This window comes from Prunus avium, chromosome 1 (assembly GCF_965620075.1).
Source record: "Prunus avium chromosome 1, drPruAviu1.hap1.1, whole genome shotgun sequence".
Lineage (NCBI taxonomy): Eukaryota > Viridiplantae > Streptophyta > Magnoliopsida > Rosales > Rosaceae > Prunus > Prunus avium.
In genome coordinates, this window is record NC_142284.1 from 42,478,040 (window position 1) to 42,495,342 (window position 17,303).

At 38.8% G+C, this 17,303-nt stretch overlaps 4 protein-coding genes across 4 annotated transcripts; all 4 read left to right on the forward strand.

Annotated features, from left to right (window-relative positions):
- The first annotated feature begins 1,361 nt into the window (after positions 1 to 1,361).
- On the forward strand, positions 1,362 to 2,508 carry LOC110757810 (ribosome-inactivating protein cucurmosin-like). The gene has a single exon (XM_021959540.2). It carries the CDS (start codon positions 1,448 to 1,450, stop codon positions 2,378 to 2,380), a length of 933 nt encoding a protein of 310 aa, XP_021815232.1. The 5' UTR covers positions 1,362 to 1,447; the 3' UTR covers positions 2,381 to 2,508.
- A 678-nt stretch (positions 2,509 to 3,186) lies between these two features.
- On the forward strand, positions 3,187 to 4,326 carry LOC110757809 (ribosome-inactivating protein bryodin II-like). The gene has a single exon (XM_021959539.2). The coding sequence runs from the start codon at positions 3,285 to 3,287 to the stop codon at positions 4,110 to 4,112; it is 828 nt and encodes a 275-aa protein (XP_021815231.1). The 5' UTR covers positions 3,187 to 3,284; the 3' UTR covers positions 4,113 to 4,326.
- Positions 4,327 to 6,028: 1,702 nt separating this feature from the next.
- LOC110757808 (ribosome-inactivating protein bryodin II-like) lies at positions 6,029 to 6,970 on the forward strand. Its single transcript, XM_021959537.2, has one exon. The coding sequence runs from the start codon at positions 6,029 to 6,031 to the stop codon at positions 6,968 to 6,970; it is 942 nt and encodes a 313-aa protein (XP_021815229.2).
- Positions 6,971 to 12,007: 5,037 nt separating this feature from the next.
- On the forward strand, positions 12,008 to 15,485 carry LOC110757705 (phosphatidylinositol 4-kinase gamma 7-like). Its single transcript, XM_021959405.2, has 2 exons — positions 12,008 to 12,292; positions 12,883 to 15,485. The coding sequence occupies exon 2, from the start codon at positions 13,173 to 13,175 to the stop codon at positions 15,093 to 15,095; it is 1,923 nt and encodes a 640-aa protein (XP_021815097.1). The 5' UTR covers positions 12,008 to 12,292; positions 12,883 to 13,172; the 3' UTR covers positions 15,096 to 15,485.
- The last annotated feature ends 1,818 nt before the right edge of the window (positions 15,486 to 17,303 follow it).

A 17,303-nucleotide genomic window follows, 5' to 3' on the forward strand; every position in this document is an offset into this window, starting at 1 on the left:
TGAATATACTTTCTAGATATATGCTGTGACAATGATTGTTTTGTCTTATTCCAAGTGTGACAATGATTGATTAGTGAAATACAATATAGAGAGCTTCTGTTAAGGGATTCTTCAAATAAGCTTATTTGATAGACACCCTTGTCGGGCTCACTCCGAATTGTATTTCACTAATCCAAATCATCTATTTTGTACATATTCATTCAAAGATCATCTCTACAAAAAATCACTTGAATCCGATATCATTTGACCATTCAATTAAATTATTGAAATTTTAGTACTTTCTTGAAGTATCGTGTTCATTGATTTTGTTGGTTTCAATTAGATGCCTTAATGATTTTCAATTTATTTGATTTTTTACAAGGATGTGTTAGCTCAACAATGGCAGCGGCTGGAAAGTCCTCGACGCCAGCTTTGTTGGCTCTCCGGTTGCTGGTCACAACACGAAGTTCGAACTTCTGGTTGCTGTGGAATAGGTCGTGCAGCACATGGTGACTCGGTGGTCGGCATCGATGACAGAGCAAGTTGCTGCTTCGTATATTTTTTTTCTTCTTTTTTTTTTGTTGCTTTTGTATCGCTTGCCTGGAGACTGAAGCATGTCTACCAAAACCAAAACCAAACTTGCATTAGGAGATATTCTTATCATATTCACACCATTTCATTAAATAAAAAAAATAAAAAAAAGACCATATAGCATATTCACACCATTTCATTAAAAAAAAAGACCATGTAGCATATTCACACCATTTCACCTAACCATATATTGTCTGCAGTACTGCACATTGATTATAAAACTTTTTTTTGACTAAGGTACCACTACATGCAAATATCTTGTACAATAACCTATACGACCTAAAACATCAACTCATTTTGTTGAGTTATTGCCCAATTATCCATCTTCAACTTGGTTTTTACAGTATTCAACTATCGTCTTTTCAGTTTCTTGTCAAATCTCACCAGCTCACAAACTTAAATCTCAGTTTGGATTAGACTTAGAGGTTAGTTTTAAAGTTAATTTGCGGAAAGGAAAGGGCTTTGGAACGCATGCCTTGAGTTTGGGAGCCCCTTTTTTTCCACCCGAAAATGCCCTCGAGTTTGATAGCCAGCTTCAAACTTTAAATTAGGATGACTTGACTTGCGTTTGAACATGGGCTGCAATTATAATATATGGATATTAATGATTCGAGAGACAAAGACGAACAAGGCGGGGAGCAGCAACCCAAAGTCTTCATACGCTATCATAAAACAAATTAACCCAAAGTCTTCACACCTTTTTTAATCATCATAATCAGCTTTGGACAGCTGTTATTCTCTCTCTACTGTTGTATAAAAGCTAGGGATACACAGTACTGTATTCATACATTCAGAAAACACAGAGAATTAAGTTTCATACAGTTTTTCTCTCTCAATTCTTTCTCAGTTTATTGCATTTTCTTCAGTTTGCTTTAATATGGTACTACCATTCTCCACTAGGAATGCAACCCCCCATGCATACAGCGACTTCATAGAAACTCTTCGAAACCGACTCACAGCGCGCGGACGAACCATATCACATGGTATACAGGTGCTGCCTCGAATACAAGATGTGCCCGACGAGCACCGCTTTGTTCTTGTTGATCTTACAAACTCTGACAACAATACCATCAGGGTGGCAATTGATGTGGTGAACGCTTACGTGGTTGGTTATGCTGCTGGCGGTCGATCCTACTTTCTTCAAGAAAATGCTCCTGGCAATCCGCCTCCAATCCACACTTTATTCCTCGGCAATGGTATCATTCCGATGCCTACTCTGAACTTCAACGGCACCTACGGCGGGCTTGCAGGAGCTGCACAAGATGCAGTACAAAGGAATACACCACGTGATCGTGCTCGTAACCGAGCAGGGGCAAATATACATACGAATACACCTATTCTTCAGCGAATCCCTCTGGGACGCAATGAACTAGATAACGCCATCAGCCTGTTGCGCTACGCGGTATCCCAATCCGACCAAGCCGTAGGGTTTATCGTCATCATTCAGATGCTGTCGGAAGCGGCAAGGTTCCGAGCCATTGAGGGACTAGTCCGCACTACCATGCGGGAAGACTACGATCCCCTTATACGAGGCCCAGCAATGGAGAGCCTGGAAACCCATTGGTCTGATCTCTCCGAAGAGATACAGAGGGTACCTGAAGATGAAACACTCTTCCGTAACAATAGGACTATTGTGCTCCACAATATCAGAAATGACCGCGTCCAAGTAAACAGTGTTGATTCACCCTTTGTTAGGGGTGTTGCGATCCTGCTCTACGACCGACACCAAAACCAAAACCAAAACCGAAACCGAAATTGCAACCCTGTGAGAGTGCCTGGACGTCGTCGTCCTGATCATGATGAAATTTAATTAATACCTCTGTTTGTTTGCTTGGCTGGCTCTTCCGTCGTGTCGTGTGTAATAAAAAAATAAAGATCAAGGTTCTGTTATATATCCATCGATTGGACGTCCTCATTTTCATGATGAATTTTAATTGGTTGTATTGTATACATCATATGTCTTTTGTACTGTACCTCTGTTGTTTGCTTTGCTTTGGCTCACTCTTCCTTTTTGAGAGGCATGCAAGTCGTGTCATGTTTAATAAATTAAAGCAAGGTTGTGTTCTTCAATCTTGTGCTTTGGCTCACTTTTACGATACGACCTAAAACCCTTTCAACACCAACAACCCAAATCCCAAAACATTAACAAGATGACGTACGTACCATACAGAGGCTGCCATCCAACTAGGATTAGAACCACCATCCTACCCACACACGCGACGAATCGACGGCTTCAAATTTAACCACATATTTTGAATATACTTTCTAGATATAAGCTGTGACAATGATATGTTTTGTCTTAAGTGGGTAAACATCCTCTTCATCTATCCATGATATCTTGTCGACAATAAATATGATATTCATAAGTTGATAAAGTACCAGTTTCGTTTAGAGAGACAAAGTCCAACAAGGCGACTGCAGCAACCCAAAGTCTTCATAGCTTTTTCAATGCATGACATATTTGAGACTTTGGCTTCTTCCAAGTCTCAAGTAACAAAGATATTTTTAGCTACAATTTGCTTTATTCTTGCTTGTTAATCATCATAAGCCACGGGTGTAGCCAGCTGTTACTTTCTCTACTGTTATAAAAGCTGATACATAGTGGTGTATTCATATTCATTCAGAAAATAGAGAGAATTAATCTTCATACAGTTTCTAGATCTCAATTTCTTTCTCATCATTTTCTTGTGTGTTGTTTCTCTGTTTGCTTTAACATGGCACTCGTCTTCTCCACCAGGAATGCAACCCCGCAGACATACCGCACCTTCATAGACGCTCTGCGACTCAGACTCACAGCCGGACGTCCCACATCACATGGTATACCGGTGCTGCCACGAAAAGAAGATGTGAAGGATGCGCAGCGCTTTCTGCTTGTTGATCTAACAAACTCTGAAAACAATACCATCACGGTGGCAATCGATGTGGTGAACGCTTACGTGGTGGGTTACGCTGCAGGTGGTCGATCCTACTTTCTTGCAGAAAATGCTCCTGACGATCGGCCTCCAATCCACGTCTTATTCCCCGGCACCACTCGGGTTCCTACTCTGCGCTTCAACGGCACCTACAGCGGGCTTGCGAGCGGTGCAGAAGAAGTAGTACGACGTCGGCGTGCTGGTAACCGTGACCCACATATAGATGAGAAAACACCTGTTCTTGTGCAAATCCCTCTGGGACGCTATCAACTAGATGAGGCCATTGGGCTGTTGCGGGCGGCGGTATCACAACCGGAACAAGCCTTAGGGTTTGTTGTGATCATTCAAATGCTTTCGGAAGCGGCAAGGTTCCGACAAATTGAGGGACTGGTCCGCACTACCATGAAGGAAGAATACGATCCCCTTAAGCGAGGCCTTTCACTGGAGAGCCTTGAAACCAATTGGTCTGATCTCTCCGAAGAGATCCAGAGGGTAGCGGCCAATCAAACACGCTTCCATAGGGGTATTACGGTCCACAACATCTCAAATGCACGAGTCGAAATAAACAGTGTTGAATCACCCTTTGTTCAGGGTGTCGCGATGCTGCTCTACGACCGAAAGCGAAAGTGAAATTGCAACCCTCCTGGACCTGCAGCTGCAGTGAGAATGTATGCCTATGAACATGATGAACTCTAATACGTATTACTTCAACTTATTTGAGTCTTTAAATTTGTACCTTTGCTTGGCTGACTCATCCGTTTTGAGAGGGTGTGCAAGTCGTCTCGTGTGTAATAATATAATAAAATAAAGCAAGCTTCTGTTTTTCAATCAAAATATATATCTCCATATGCATCGATTGGAGTTGCTGGTTGGTTTCATCGCCCTCTCAAGTCTAAAGACTCTAAACCCACCAACTTACCACTTACCAACGTAACCATAAAGTATTGACCAAAAAAAAAAAAACGTAACCAGAAAGTAAAAAAGTGTGACAGAGTCGCAAACTACAAGCTTTCACTCGTTTTTGGTGAACAGTGGTCTTTGTTAATGAAAGATGAAGAGTGAACGAATGAAATTGATGAGCACTTGCAAACTACGTGTTCATGAATGAATCTATATTTGGCTGTTTGAATTCTAGAACTTCAGATTGAGGTAATGGCAATGGAATTCTAGAACTTCATCTACATTATAACATGCAGTCTCTAGACATCTTATGGGCCTGCCTTGGCTACGCGGTAGTATTATTTTTTGGGCATTCATATAGAAAAAGGCTTGAGCTGCACCATCTTATTTTAAGCACATTTTTTATTGCCCTATACCCTATAACAGTGACAAGAGAAGCTTAAAACTTATTCATAATGCTCTCAACCACCAGAACATTCCCTTTTCTAAACCAATTTTCGTTTAGAAAAAACAAAAACAGTTGAACGGAATACTGTGGCCTCATTTTCTATGGTTCTACCCGTTTAGACTGAATCCAAAATCCCACTCCCAAGAAAGAATATGACTCTTCACCACGGGACAAGCCCCCCCATGTTTCAAAAGTAGACATGGATTATGGATACCATACCATATACCATGTAGTATCCGTATATAAATCTAAACTCACATATATACCCCAAGACAAGTCTTGAAGATTGGTTGAAGCATCCTCGTGTGCATGAAGGTTCATTCGCATTCAACGTATATGATAATAGAACGCGACCCAATCCGCATTACCATCAATCTCATGTTGTAAGAATATGTTTATCATCTTTGTGTCTGGCACAAATACTAGCATGTCTATCACATCTTGGTCATCATTAAACTTAACTAGCTCACCATCATTGCCATAACGAGGGATATACTATACCAGTAACTAATCAAACCATCACTTCCTAACTCCATTACCATACTATCTCTACTCTCAATTATTGATATTCTATCATTGTCACAATAATCAACCCAATCTACTTTGCTATTGACATAATAGTTCCCCATTACTAGTTCACCACCATGATACATCTAATAGGAAAAAAAAATCCATGACAAACACCACAAATGATGTGTTAGTCTTGGACCACATTATAGCATTCAATTATTCTCATACAAAAAGCCAAAGTTTCCTTAAACAAGGACCAGATAGCATCACACCATTTTACCTAAAATTAGCATTATATTAAAGTCATACATTGTCTACACATGATATGTCAATTTTTATAACGGTGTAAATCGATAAAATTGAAACTTGATGACCCATTTTGAAAACGATCCTAAACCCTAGAGGTGTATAATATCGATAACCCTAAATATTAATGTGAGTCGAGAGACAAAGTCCAACAAGGTGGCTGCAGCAACTCAAAGTCTTTATATAATTGTATCTTAAAAAGACAACCGAAAGTCTTCATAGCTTTTTTAATTCTCATCATAGCCAGTTTTAGTCAGGTAGGTGTTAGCCAAGCTGTTACCCTCTACTGTTGTATAAAAGCTGATATACACGGTGTATTCGTTCCATTCAGAAAATAGAGATCTAGAAAACTGTATGAAGATTAAATCTCTCTATTTTCTGAATGGAACCAACACAATCCTTCGTCACTATGAATTCAACTCCCAAAACATACAAAATTTTAATACAATATCTGCGGCTCCGACTCACAGCCGGACGACCCACAGCACATGGTATACCGGTGCTGCCTCGAAGAGAAGATGTGCCCGACAAGCGGCGCTTTATTCTTATTGATCTCACAAACTATGCCGGAGATACCATCACGGTGGCAATCGATGTGGTGACCGCTTACGTGGTGGGTTATGCTGCAGGCGGTCGATCCTACTTTCTTCGAGAAAATGCTCGTGAGAATCCGCCTCCAATCCACGTTTTATTCCGCAATACCATTCGGATGCCTACTCTGGGTTTCGACGGCACCTACCACGGGCTTTCGGCAGTTGCACATGATGCAGTAGTACAGAATGAACCACGTCATGGTCGTGGCCATAATAACCCACCAGCAAATATACATGACAATACACTTATGATTGATCGAATCCCTCTGGGACGCGATCAACTATCTAACGCCATCAGCCTGTTGTGCTTCCCGGCACGCGATTCCTACCAAGCCGTAGGGTTTATCGTGATCATTCAGATGCTGTCGGAAGCGGCGAGGTTCCGATCCATTGAGTTTCTACTCGCCCCTACCATGCAGGAAGGCGAGGCTCCCATTACACCACCCCCTGCAATGCGGAGCCTGGAATCCAATTGGTCCCGTCTCTCCGAAGAGATCCAGAGGGCTCAACACCGCAATGTAAGACGCTTCAATAGAACTGTTGTGCTCTGCAATATGAGCAATGAACATCGCGAAGTAAACAGTGTTGATGCACCCCTTGTTCAGGGTATCGCCATACTGCTCTACGACCGAGACGGAAACCGAAACCAAAACCAAAACCAAAACCAAACTTGCATCCCAGGACCTTCAGTGAGAATGAATGAACGTCGTCGTTTTGATGATGAAATTTAATATTGTCAAGTTACTTGTCATGAGCTCCAACAAAATGCAAATTATTACCAGTAAGCCTTCTCTCTTCTGGGATATTTTTGTTTTTGGGCCGAATCCACTGTTCCCTTGGGCTGATAACACAAATTCGGTACATCATATTTTCCCCAAACTTCAAAATGGAATAAAATCATAGGATTGGCCCCTCTTGCAAAGGGAGTGGAGTGGGGCCCTAATCATGGTCCCAAATATAAGAAATGTTTTTTTTTAATTACCAAAAATGGTCCATCGACTTATGCTCAAGTTCCATTATAGTTCTCAAATTATTATTTTTTTTAATTTCCAATAAAAGTTCTTTGACCTAAATGGTCCAGGGTGCCCGAGTTCCATTTTGGTTCTCTAACTAATATTTTCAGCTCAAATAAACGATTTTTGACCGAAATGGTCCTTGGGCCATATGATTTTTTAATTTGGTAGGTTTAAGCTTGTTTTTGCCCTTTGCTCTCTGAAGAGCATCCTACCCATCAGCCAATGAATATGCAAGACACTCCCCACAAAGTCACGGCAGTCTGTAGCCATTCAAGTGTGATTGCTTCATTATCTCAATCAATCCCTATAATCTTGGAACTGCCTATTTTATGTTTTACCATTTGTATAATTTACCTTGTTTTTATTCATGTATAATTACTCAGTTGAATGGAATAATGTGGTCTCAAATTCTATACAACCAATAAAGCTTCACTACGTGGCAAGCCATATCAGTCTAATAAGATTACAAAAGTAGACATGGATATCATATACCATGGTAGCATGTGTAGCCAAATTCAAACTCACATATATATCCCAAGACAAGTCTTGAAGATTGGATGAAGCATCCTCGTGTGCACGAAGGTTCATTCACGTGCAACGTATATGATAATATAGACAGCACCACCCAACTCGCTCTAAAAATGCGGACTCTGAATATAAAAAAACAAAGACTGTGTGTCTGTCTCTCTGACCCATAAAGCCAAATAAATCCATGTGCCCTCCCCTTCACCGCCCACCGGAAAACTGCCCTCGTAGACGGTGACACTGCTGAACCACTCAGATGACGCCACTTGCCGGGGATAAAACTGGAGAATATGGGCAGTACGACGTGGCAGGATGCTATTGACTGGGATTTGTCTGTTGTATTTGTTTAGGGTATACACAGATACCTACCGTTAATCCAATCCAATCCAATGTATGGGGTCGCTGGCTAACCGGTGTGGCTCACGTTATGGCTTATTTATGGGTTTTCATTTTCATTATCGAAGGGATGGAGAAAATTTGGCCCAATGAACGTGGCAGAAAAATACATGCACTAAAAACTAAAGGTGTGACAGGGGGTATCAGAAAATTTTCAGCATTCAAAGCTTCTGAATCCAAACTTAAACAAATAGATTCTCAAAGTTTTTTCAACGGTGAATTATATTGACCAAACATCATGTGTCACTCATTACATTAATTATTCAAATAACTTCGTATGAATAATTACATTAATTATTTGAACAATTTCATATTTTGACCCATCACTTATAACATCTTAAATATATGGTGTTTTTTTTTTTAAAGGACTTTTTTTATTGAGAGGAGCCAAAGAATACTAAATTCACACACATTACATAAATATTAGGACTCGAATTCAGGATATATAGTGATATTAAAGACGTTAAGAGTCGTGATTGTTCACCAACTAATTATTTGCTTAGTGATATAACTTTATATTATTACAAAAAATCTGAGTATGGTAGAAGGATGCATAAAAAGTGAGTAGAAATTACGATGCCGGATAATATCACAACTTGTATTAAAATTAAAATTTAAACTAAAAACGACAAAGAAAAAAAAACAGGTGGTGGTAGGATAATATCGACAGGTCGGATATTATAGTAATCATTAGGTTCATAGTCACCATCACGTGTAGATAGAGTGCAGTCTTTGGGGGATTTGGCTGAGGCGGAGAGGAATTTTGTAACCATTAAAAAGAAAGCTGAGTCAGCTCTTTCGCTTTAGTCTCTGCAAGTTTTAGATGAAACGGAACAACTATCATTTAGTTTAGTAGTATTTGTCTCAACTTAATTTGGTGCAGAGGATCATATACAACTTACGTGAATAACAACGATGACAAAATATATACGATGAGTTTAATATCTAATTGTGACTAATGGCATATTTACTAATCCGTAATTGAATTACAAAGAATTGAATTGAGGAGGAGTTTGATTGAGGAGAATTAGATTCCGGATTTCTAATGAAGTTGTTTACTAAACCATATAAATTAAGGGGAGTTAGATTCTGGATTCCTATTGAAGTTGTTTACTAAATCATATAGAATTGGGGTAGAAGTGGTATTAATTATTAAAATGTCTTCATTGTTGGGTTAAAGTAGATGATATATTTGGAATTTTGAAAATTGTCTGAGGATATAATGGGTAAAAAAGACGAATTCCTAATTTGTGAATTCTCTAGTAATTAAAATACCATCTCCCACCTAATAATTGAATTCCTCCAAAGTCAGGAATTCAATTCCTAATTTTGTGTGGGCTCTACTTACATTTTAATTTCTTGATGTGAAGTAAATGCATGAATTTTTTATAAGCGGAATTCAATTCGAATTCCAATTTCTGATTAGTAAACAGATCATAACTTCATTTCTATAATATAACTTTATCGCAAATATATTAATTCATCGTAAAAATATCTTGTAAACATCGTATCTCTATTCGGTCAAAATTTTGTATAGGGCCAGGCCGGCCTCATTGCTTAATATTAATTTATTCTGCTTAATGATAATGCAAACCTGCCCTACCTAGGTTAAGTGTCTTATTGCTTGATTTAATGTTGCTCTAATATCACCGTCGTTGGTCCAAGTGGAGTGAAAACGTAATTTGTACTTTTTAAAATAAAAAATTTCAAAAATCTTTGTCCTTATCCAGTTAAGAAGATGATCAAAAAATCTTTGATATTCCATCCCACTAAGATGATATCTGAGAATTAGTCTTCTAGCAAGAAATATATTAAAATATATTGATCAGTTCCTTGATTTAATGATCCTTCAAATCTAGATATTTATTTATTAAAGAAATGCAATATATAAACTACAAAATCATTATTCAATGTTTTTAATTTCTACTCTATCAAACCAGCCATTAAACTTAGTGATGGCACGGGTCGGGTAGGGGTAAGGTAACTAAGCATCACATGCACTGGTCAATAAATTGCACCCTTTCGGAATAGAGTGATTAAACAACTAAACATAGTGGTACCGTATTTTAACTTTAAATTAAAATGATTAAATGATTAATGACAACAACAACAAAAAATTCCCACTTCAACAACAATTTAAGTTGTCAAAACTCCTCTAACCTCACCAAGGATTGTCAGGTTTTGCATATTTGCCAAATTGCAAATAAAGACAGCAATTTTGAATTGATTATGACTATAACCCAACGTACTAATTAAGATCAATATAATGCATGCGATGGAAAATTTGGTTGACAATGCTAAACCACAAATGAAATTTGCACACTTGCGTGCAAAGTTATTCTTCCTAAAAAGAATGATAACTATTGCTAATAATTTTTTTATTTAAAGTAGTAATTGATCGATAGGGTTGTGGAATAATTCGTGTATATCTTCTCATTCAGCTCTTTTGAGTTTTCTTGTTTTTGTTATAAGAAAATGTCATAAATATCATGTTAAATATTAGAATAGAACACCGCTTGGCTCATTACATATAACTTGTAAGGAGTCATTCATCTTTAAAGACTATTTTATTTTATTTTGGAAAAGATGCTTTATTAAAAAATAGAAGCACCATATGAGTATATAATAAATAGGATGAAACTATCCGAAAACTAACGTGACAGCCATAAACAATAGCTTAATCTTAAAAAAGATTTGCGGCATGAATATAATATGCACATATGCAAAAGTAACTCATTAAAATCGCAGAAAGGAAAATTTGGAGATGTCATATGCAAAATGTTAAATTTGATGGCTTATATGGCAATTTGACACTTTAGAAAAATTTTAACTCCACTCGAAATGCCAAATATTATATTAATTTATTATATTTTTAAAACCAAATGCGGCCCATATGATGCATAAAATTTGAAAAGAAAGTAAAAGATAGTGAGATTCATGACTGGAAAAATATTAAAATAATATTTTAGATCAAGTATATTATTTTTGATATATCTCTTTGAGTCATGAATTTAATAAATACTTTAATCTTTAATTTTTGTCATTCCATGCGTACATGGCAATTTGATATATTAGTTGGTGACAAAACCATGTATTTTTCTTTGAGATAGGTGCATGCATTTGCCATCATTTTTTATTTTTTATTTTCTATAATCTTAGTGGCAAAACCTATCGCCTGCTTCATAACTTTCCTCAACGCCCAATCTATATATTTTCTGAGTCGTCGGACCACAAAGAATAAAAAGGAAAGAAATCTGTGAGTCACTTCAAACCGTACGATTTGCCCACTCCAAAAACAACAGTCGTACAGTCTTACTAGGCCCCACTAGTTTCCCCGATGATGCAGCAGCAGCCAAACTTTGTTACTCTCTCCATTTGCCAGGGGTAGTGTCGATTTTTCACATGCACGGTCCAGGGTGAATTAAGTGAAAATACAACTGTTTTGTCATGTGTGGGCTCGAGATATTCGTCGATTAGATCGGCATAGAAACTGTAAAAACTAAATTTAATTACTTTAAAAATAAAAGTATGAAAAACGAAAAAAATAACTCCCACGACCAATTTGACGGTGACAAGTGCCATGTCATGGCCCAGTCCCTTATCTCCACGTCACCATCACACATTACTCGCCAGCACGATCGCGAAGACCAATTGCATCGCACGGCTCACGACTCCCCAGGAGTCTGCCGATCAAGCGGCCCAGATTTCGTGTTCTAGAGTCTTCGAATCAAATAAACAGAAGCAAGAGAGAGAGAGAGAGAGATAGGGTGATCATCTTCTAACCAGGGTTAGTTTCTTAACCCGACTTTACGCGCTGAGTTAAAGGACGGACCAAGGGACCAGAGACTGCTTCGAGAGAGATAGAGAGAAAGCAAGCACAAAGACACAGACTCAGAGAGCAAGAAGAAGAAGACGAAGAAAACTCGAGAGGGTTTTGTGAGTCAACTCGGACAACTCTCTCCCATCACACCCTATTGCGTCTCGGTTCATTGAGCCTTTGATTCTCAGTCGTATTTGAAAGGGGCTCGAGGTTCTTTCGTCGTAGTTTTAACGGCCGTGTTCGTTTCGTCGTTTCGGAGCGTTTCGGTTGTTAACTCGTCCAGATCTTACATTCCGGTGAGTCGGTGCCTCCGATTAATCTCTTTTGTAGCTCAGCAATGTTCAGATTTTGTTCTTCATTGTCGGTTCCCGTTCATGCTTATCTTGTTATCGTCAATTTTATCTCTTATTGTTGATATTCTACTACTCGTAGATCGAATTAGATGCATTTTAGGTTTCAGTGTTCTTGATTTTGGGGAAAAATGCAAGATTGTTTATAGGAATTAGTTTCAGTTTCAGTGACTCGAATTTGAAGTGTGTTCCGTTTCCATACTGATTAGTTATTGAGGGGGTTTCGAAATGAAGTCGGTCAATAGTCTATGTGAATGATCGAAATTTCGAAGAATATTTCTTTCATCTGAAACTGCAGAGTGCATTAATATCTATAATTTCTGCATTTGGTGCTATGCATCGTGGCAGTAAATCAATGAATTAGTATATATATTGAATTTGTTTACAGGTTAATATATTGAATTTATTATGTTAATTTATTTGAAGTTCAATTAAGTGAACTGCTCTCTGTATTTGACCCACGCTTTCTTCTATAAGATCTTCTAATCCATGGAAAAGTAATTGATTTAATATCCGACTGTTACATTTTGTTGCAGATTCTTTATTTTCTTGTAGCATGGCAGTGGCTTCTCACTGAATGTAGCATTGAGCTAGAGCATACCTTCTCTGTCCCCATTCATTTCTCATGGTTGTTTTGCTCTGAGAATCTTCGTGGGATTTGAAATTCCTTCTTTTCATGGATTAATGATCGTTTTGGAATCGATTTTTCTACACTTTCTGTCTTCGGCCGCTTGGGAGCTTGGCAACTTTTGGGGAGGGGAGAAGCTCTCTTCTACTGCCACCTCTTTTGCTGGCCGCCCAAACTTTCACTTCCTCTCCTTGCTTAATGTCGCGTAAACTGGACAGCCCAGTGCAGACCCAGATGGCAGTCGCATTATTTAGCAACCCACTCAGTGGGGAGTATCATGGAAGCAAGAGAATGGAAGGGAAGCAGTCCACTGGCAGGAGGCGAGTTTTTGTGCAAACAGAAACTGGGTGTGTCTTCGGGATGGAATTAGATCGCAGTGATAATGTCCATACTGTGAAGAGAAGATTGCAAATTGCTCTCAATGTCCCAACCGATGAGAGCTCTCTGACATTTGGGGACCTAGTGTTGAAGAATGATCTTAGTGCAGTTCGGAATGATTCCCCTCTTCTTCTCACAAGGAACCTTATGCATAGAAGTTCATCAACTCCATGCCTCTCGCCCACTGGGAGGGATCTACAGCAAAGAGATCGGAGTGGCCCTATAGAGATACTAGGGAATTCAGATCGGTTTGCTAGAACAACGCAAGTTGTCAAGGACATGGTCAAGGCCATTAAGATGGGGGTTGATCCAATTCCTGTTCATAGTGGACTTGGAGGTGCATACTATTTTAGGAACAGCAGAGGTGAGAGTGTTGCAATAGTGAAGCCAACTGATGAAGAACCTTTTGCGCCTAATAACCCAAAAGGCTTTGTTGGTAAGGCTCTTGGGCAACCAGGTTTGAAGCGTTCGGTACGGGTTGGAGAGACTGGGTTCAGAGAAGTCGCAGCTTTCCTGCTTGACAAAGATCACTTTGCAAATGTGCCTCCCACTGCCTTGGTGAAGATCACTCACTCAATCTTCAACATAAATGACGGGGTGAATGGGAACAAGACTCCCCAGAGGAAGCTGGTTAGCAAGATAGCATCTTGCCAGCAATTCATACAACACGATTTTGATGCTAGTGATCATGGGACCTCCAGCTTTCCAGTAGCTTCTGTGCATCGTATAGGGATATTAGACATTAGGATTTTTAACACAGACAGGCATGCAGGGAATCTTTTAGTTAGGAAACTTGATGGTGTCGGGATGTTTGGTCAAGTGGAGCTCATTCCGATTGACCACGGCCTTTGTTTGCCAGAAACATTGGAGGACCCCTACTTTGAGTGGATTCATTGGCCTCAGGCTTCTATTCCATTTTCAGATGATGAGCTTGAGTACATAGAAAAACTTGATCCGTATGAGGATTGTGAAATGCTGCGAAGGGAGCTTCCCATGATTCGAGAGGCTTGTCTCAGGGTTTTGGTTCTCTGCACCATTTTCCTGAAGGAGTCTGCTGCATATGGTCTCTGTCTGGCTGAAATAGGTGAAATGATGAGTAGAGAATTTCGTAGCGGGGAGGAGGAACCCAGTGAGCTTGAGGTAATTTGTATGGAGGTGAGGAGGATGCTAGCTGAGAGGGAGGCCTTGTCCCCCAAGGCTGATTTGGTGGGAGATCAGGAGTTCCTATTTGACATAGACTGCGAGGACGCAGAGTTAGACTATACTTTAAAGCTTGCAGCAGATGATTATGTGAGCAGGACACCCTTTCAATTTGGAAATGGCAGTGGGCATGGCCGCTCTCCTCTCTCTAAACTGGAAGAAAGCATTGAGGAGGAAGAGGACAGTGAAGTGGAAGAGCAAGAGGCATTAGCAAGTCTGCGATCCCCTGAAAGGGTCCCAAGTGTTTCAAAGCTTTCAATGTCGCTGAAGAATACAGTTTTGGGTGAGAAGAGCCACCTGAAATATACAGGAACAAGAGCAGAAAATGGATACATGGCGAATACATCATCTGGACACAGGAGTGCAAATGAGCAGCTTCCTGCAAGCATGAGCTTTGTGAAGCTGGCTGACATGAGTGAGGACGATTGGATCTGGTTTCTAGAGAAGTTTCAAGATCTGATGTACCCGGCGTTTGCTAAACGCAAATCTATTACCCTAGGTCAGAGGCAGAGACAGAGGCTTGGCACGTCGTGCCAGTTTTGAGATTGAGGCAGCAATGTGTGGGTGTGCTATGATAGTCGATAGACATGACTGAAGACGAACAATAAGATTAGGAGGTTCTGGGAGTGAAGTATTATTACTTTGCTAAGACAGATTTGGTCTGTGGTTTTCCCCCTGGAAGGTGTTGTAGTGATGAGTGACTGTAGGAGGAACCGCTGTAAATATTCTTGGCATCAGCTGAGTGAGGAGCTGAGTAGAATTGGTTGTATTTCTTGTTTTACTTTTTGTTTTGATTTCTTTCGTTCCTTTTTTTAGTTTTCGGGTTTTTTTTTTTTTCACTCGTTATGACTTGTTTGATAAATAATATGTAGAATGAAATCAAGAAAAGAAGATTATGTAAATAGTGAACTCTGTTTCTTCCCTTTGTTTCAAGTTAGTACTTGTTTATTTGTTTCCATTTTATTGAAGAAGTTGGTGTTTTATGCATTTGATCTTTAGCTGTAGCGTACGGTCCTTTCCAAGCCGGAAATTTGGAATGTGAGTGGACTGAGACATCCATCAGTTAATCATTATTGTTGAAAATCTGCCTCATCTTTTTTTGGTACCAAAAATCTGCCTCATCTTTACTTAGGTCATCTCCAGTCATATGGCTAAATGTAGTTAGGTCTAAAAATTTAGCCTTTCAAAACATTAATTTTTTAAAGAATAGTGCATGCTAAAAATTTTCATTTCTAGTTATGCATGGTTATATTTTAGGCCCTTTATATTTTATTATTTTAAAGAAAAACTATGGTACAACATTCATATATTCCACAACTATCTATTGTTTATTTTAATTAAACTATAATTTAGAGACAATATTTTTTAATTTATATATATTTTTTAAAACAAAATAATTTTAAAACATTTATAAAGATTTTAAATAAATAAATAAATAATAACTTTTCAATCAGAAACCAATTATATATATATATATATATATTTTTTAAAAATGAATTTAAAAACATTTTAAAAGGTTATTAAAGATAAAAATAAAAACTTAACGCCTAGCTGACGTCATCGATAACGCGCCTTTAATATGGGCTGTTGGATCTGCAGTTGCACGAGATGTTTCGTGCTTTTGCCTATGTATGATACTTTCTTCTCTTGTAAAGCACATGCGTTGAGCCCACGAAAAAATTTAGCCTTGACCAAAGCTGGGTTACATTTGGCTTAGTTGGAGGGCTGAAGCCAAATTTTTTTTTAGCCCATGGCTAGAGACGGATTTTGCATTATTTGAGAGTTATATTTGGCTTATAGCCTATGACTGGAGATGGCCATAAATCGCGATTTATGTCATTTTCAGTGATAAATATTCCTTCTCTTTGTGCCCTTGCTTGAGTTCCACCATTTGTGTTTGGGGTTTTGTAGTTTAAGCGGTTAAAAATAGTTATTCTGCGGATTGCCCCTCCACATTAGGTTGTGTTTTTGAATCCCCTTCCATGATATTTGCTTGTATAAACCTAAAAAATCCACGTTATTCTTTGGTATGTTCCGCATGACGTACGTTTGTGTTAAAAAACATCAGTCCGCCATCCACAGATTAATATGGGGTCCATTATTGTTCTCGACGTTTCTGAATTTGAGGGATTAAATCATGTTCATAACTTCTATAAATTAATGAATTCTGAAAACGACACGACTATTGATTATATCATGGTTGTTGAAATGAAACTATATACAAGAAGATATACAGAGAAATTTTGTCGATGCTGACATGGAAAGCAGAATAGATATTAGCAACCCACCAAGAAACATCGCATGTCAAAGGTCCCACGACCCATTGGATTTCGACTGAAATAATTTCAAGCACTGGCGTTTCAACTTTGCTTGTCAGCAGACTGTTTTGCCCGCTGTTTGCGTCAACCCATCTCCGCGGGTTTTCCACACCTGCAATCTTGAGATTCTTTTGCGTTCTTTGTGATGCAGAGCAATTTTGACATTGGGTATTTTTAATTGATGCATTGAAATTTCATGCTATGTGTAAGGGACTTGTAAGTAACATGTAGTTAAAGAGTAGTTATTCTTGTGCCCGAGATTTTGTGTTCAATTCAACCATTGCTTGAAGATGGGCGGTAACAATCTTTCACTCTTAATTACAACTTATATCTCATTAGTGGTGGGTTTTCACTTTCAATCTTTCACTCTTAACAAGGGTTCATTTTGGATTTGGACTTTATCTACAAAGAAGATAGGCATTGAGATTTGGTG

Excerpts from the sequence above, each read along its gene's own strand:
- LOC110757809 (XM_021959539.2), top strand. The coding sequence starts at position 3,285 with ATGGCACTCGTCTTCTCCACCAGGAATGCAACCCCGCAGACATACCGC.
- LOC110757808 (XM_021959537.2), top strand. The coding sequence starts at position 6,029 with ATGGAACCAACACAATCCTTCGTCACTATGAATTCAACTCCCAAAACA.
- LOC110757810 (XM_021959540.2), top strand. The coding sequence starts at position 1,448 with ATGGTACTACCATTCTCCACTAGGAATGCAACCCCCCATGCATACAGC.
- LOC110757705 (XM_021959405.2), top strand. The coding sequence starts at position 13,173 with ATGTCGCGTAAACTGGACAGCCCAGTGCAGACCCAGATGGCAGTCGCA.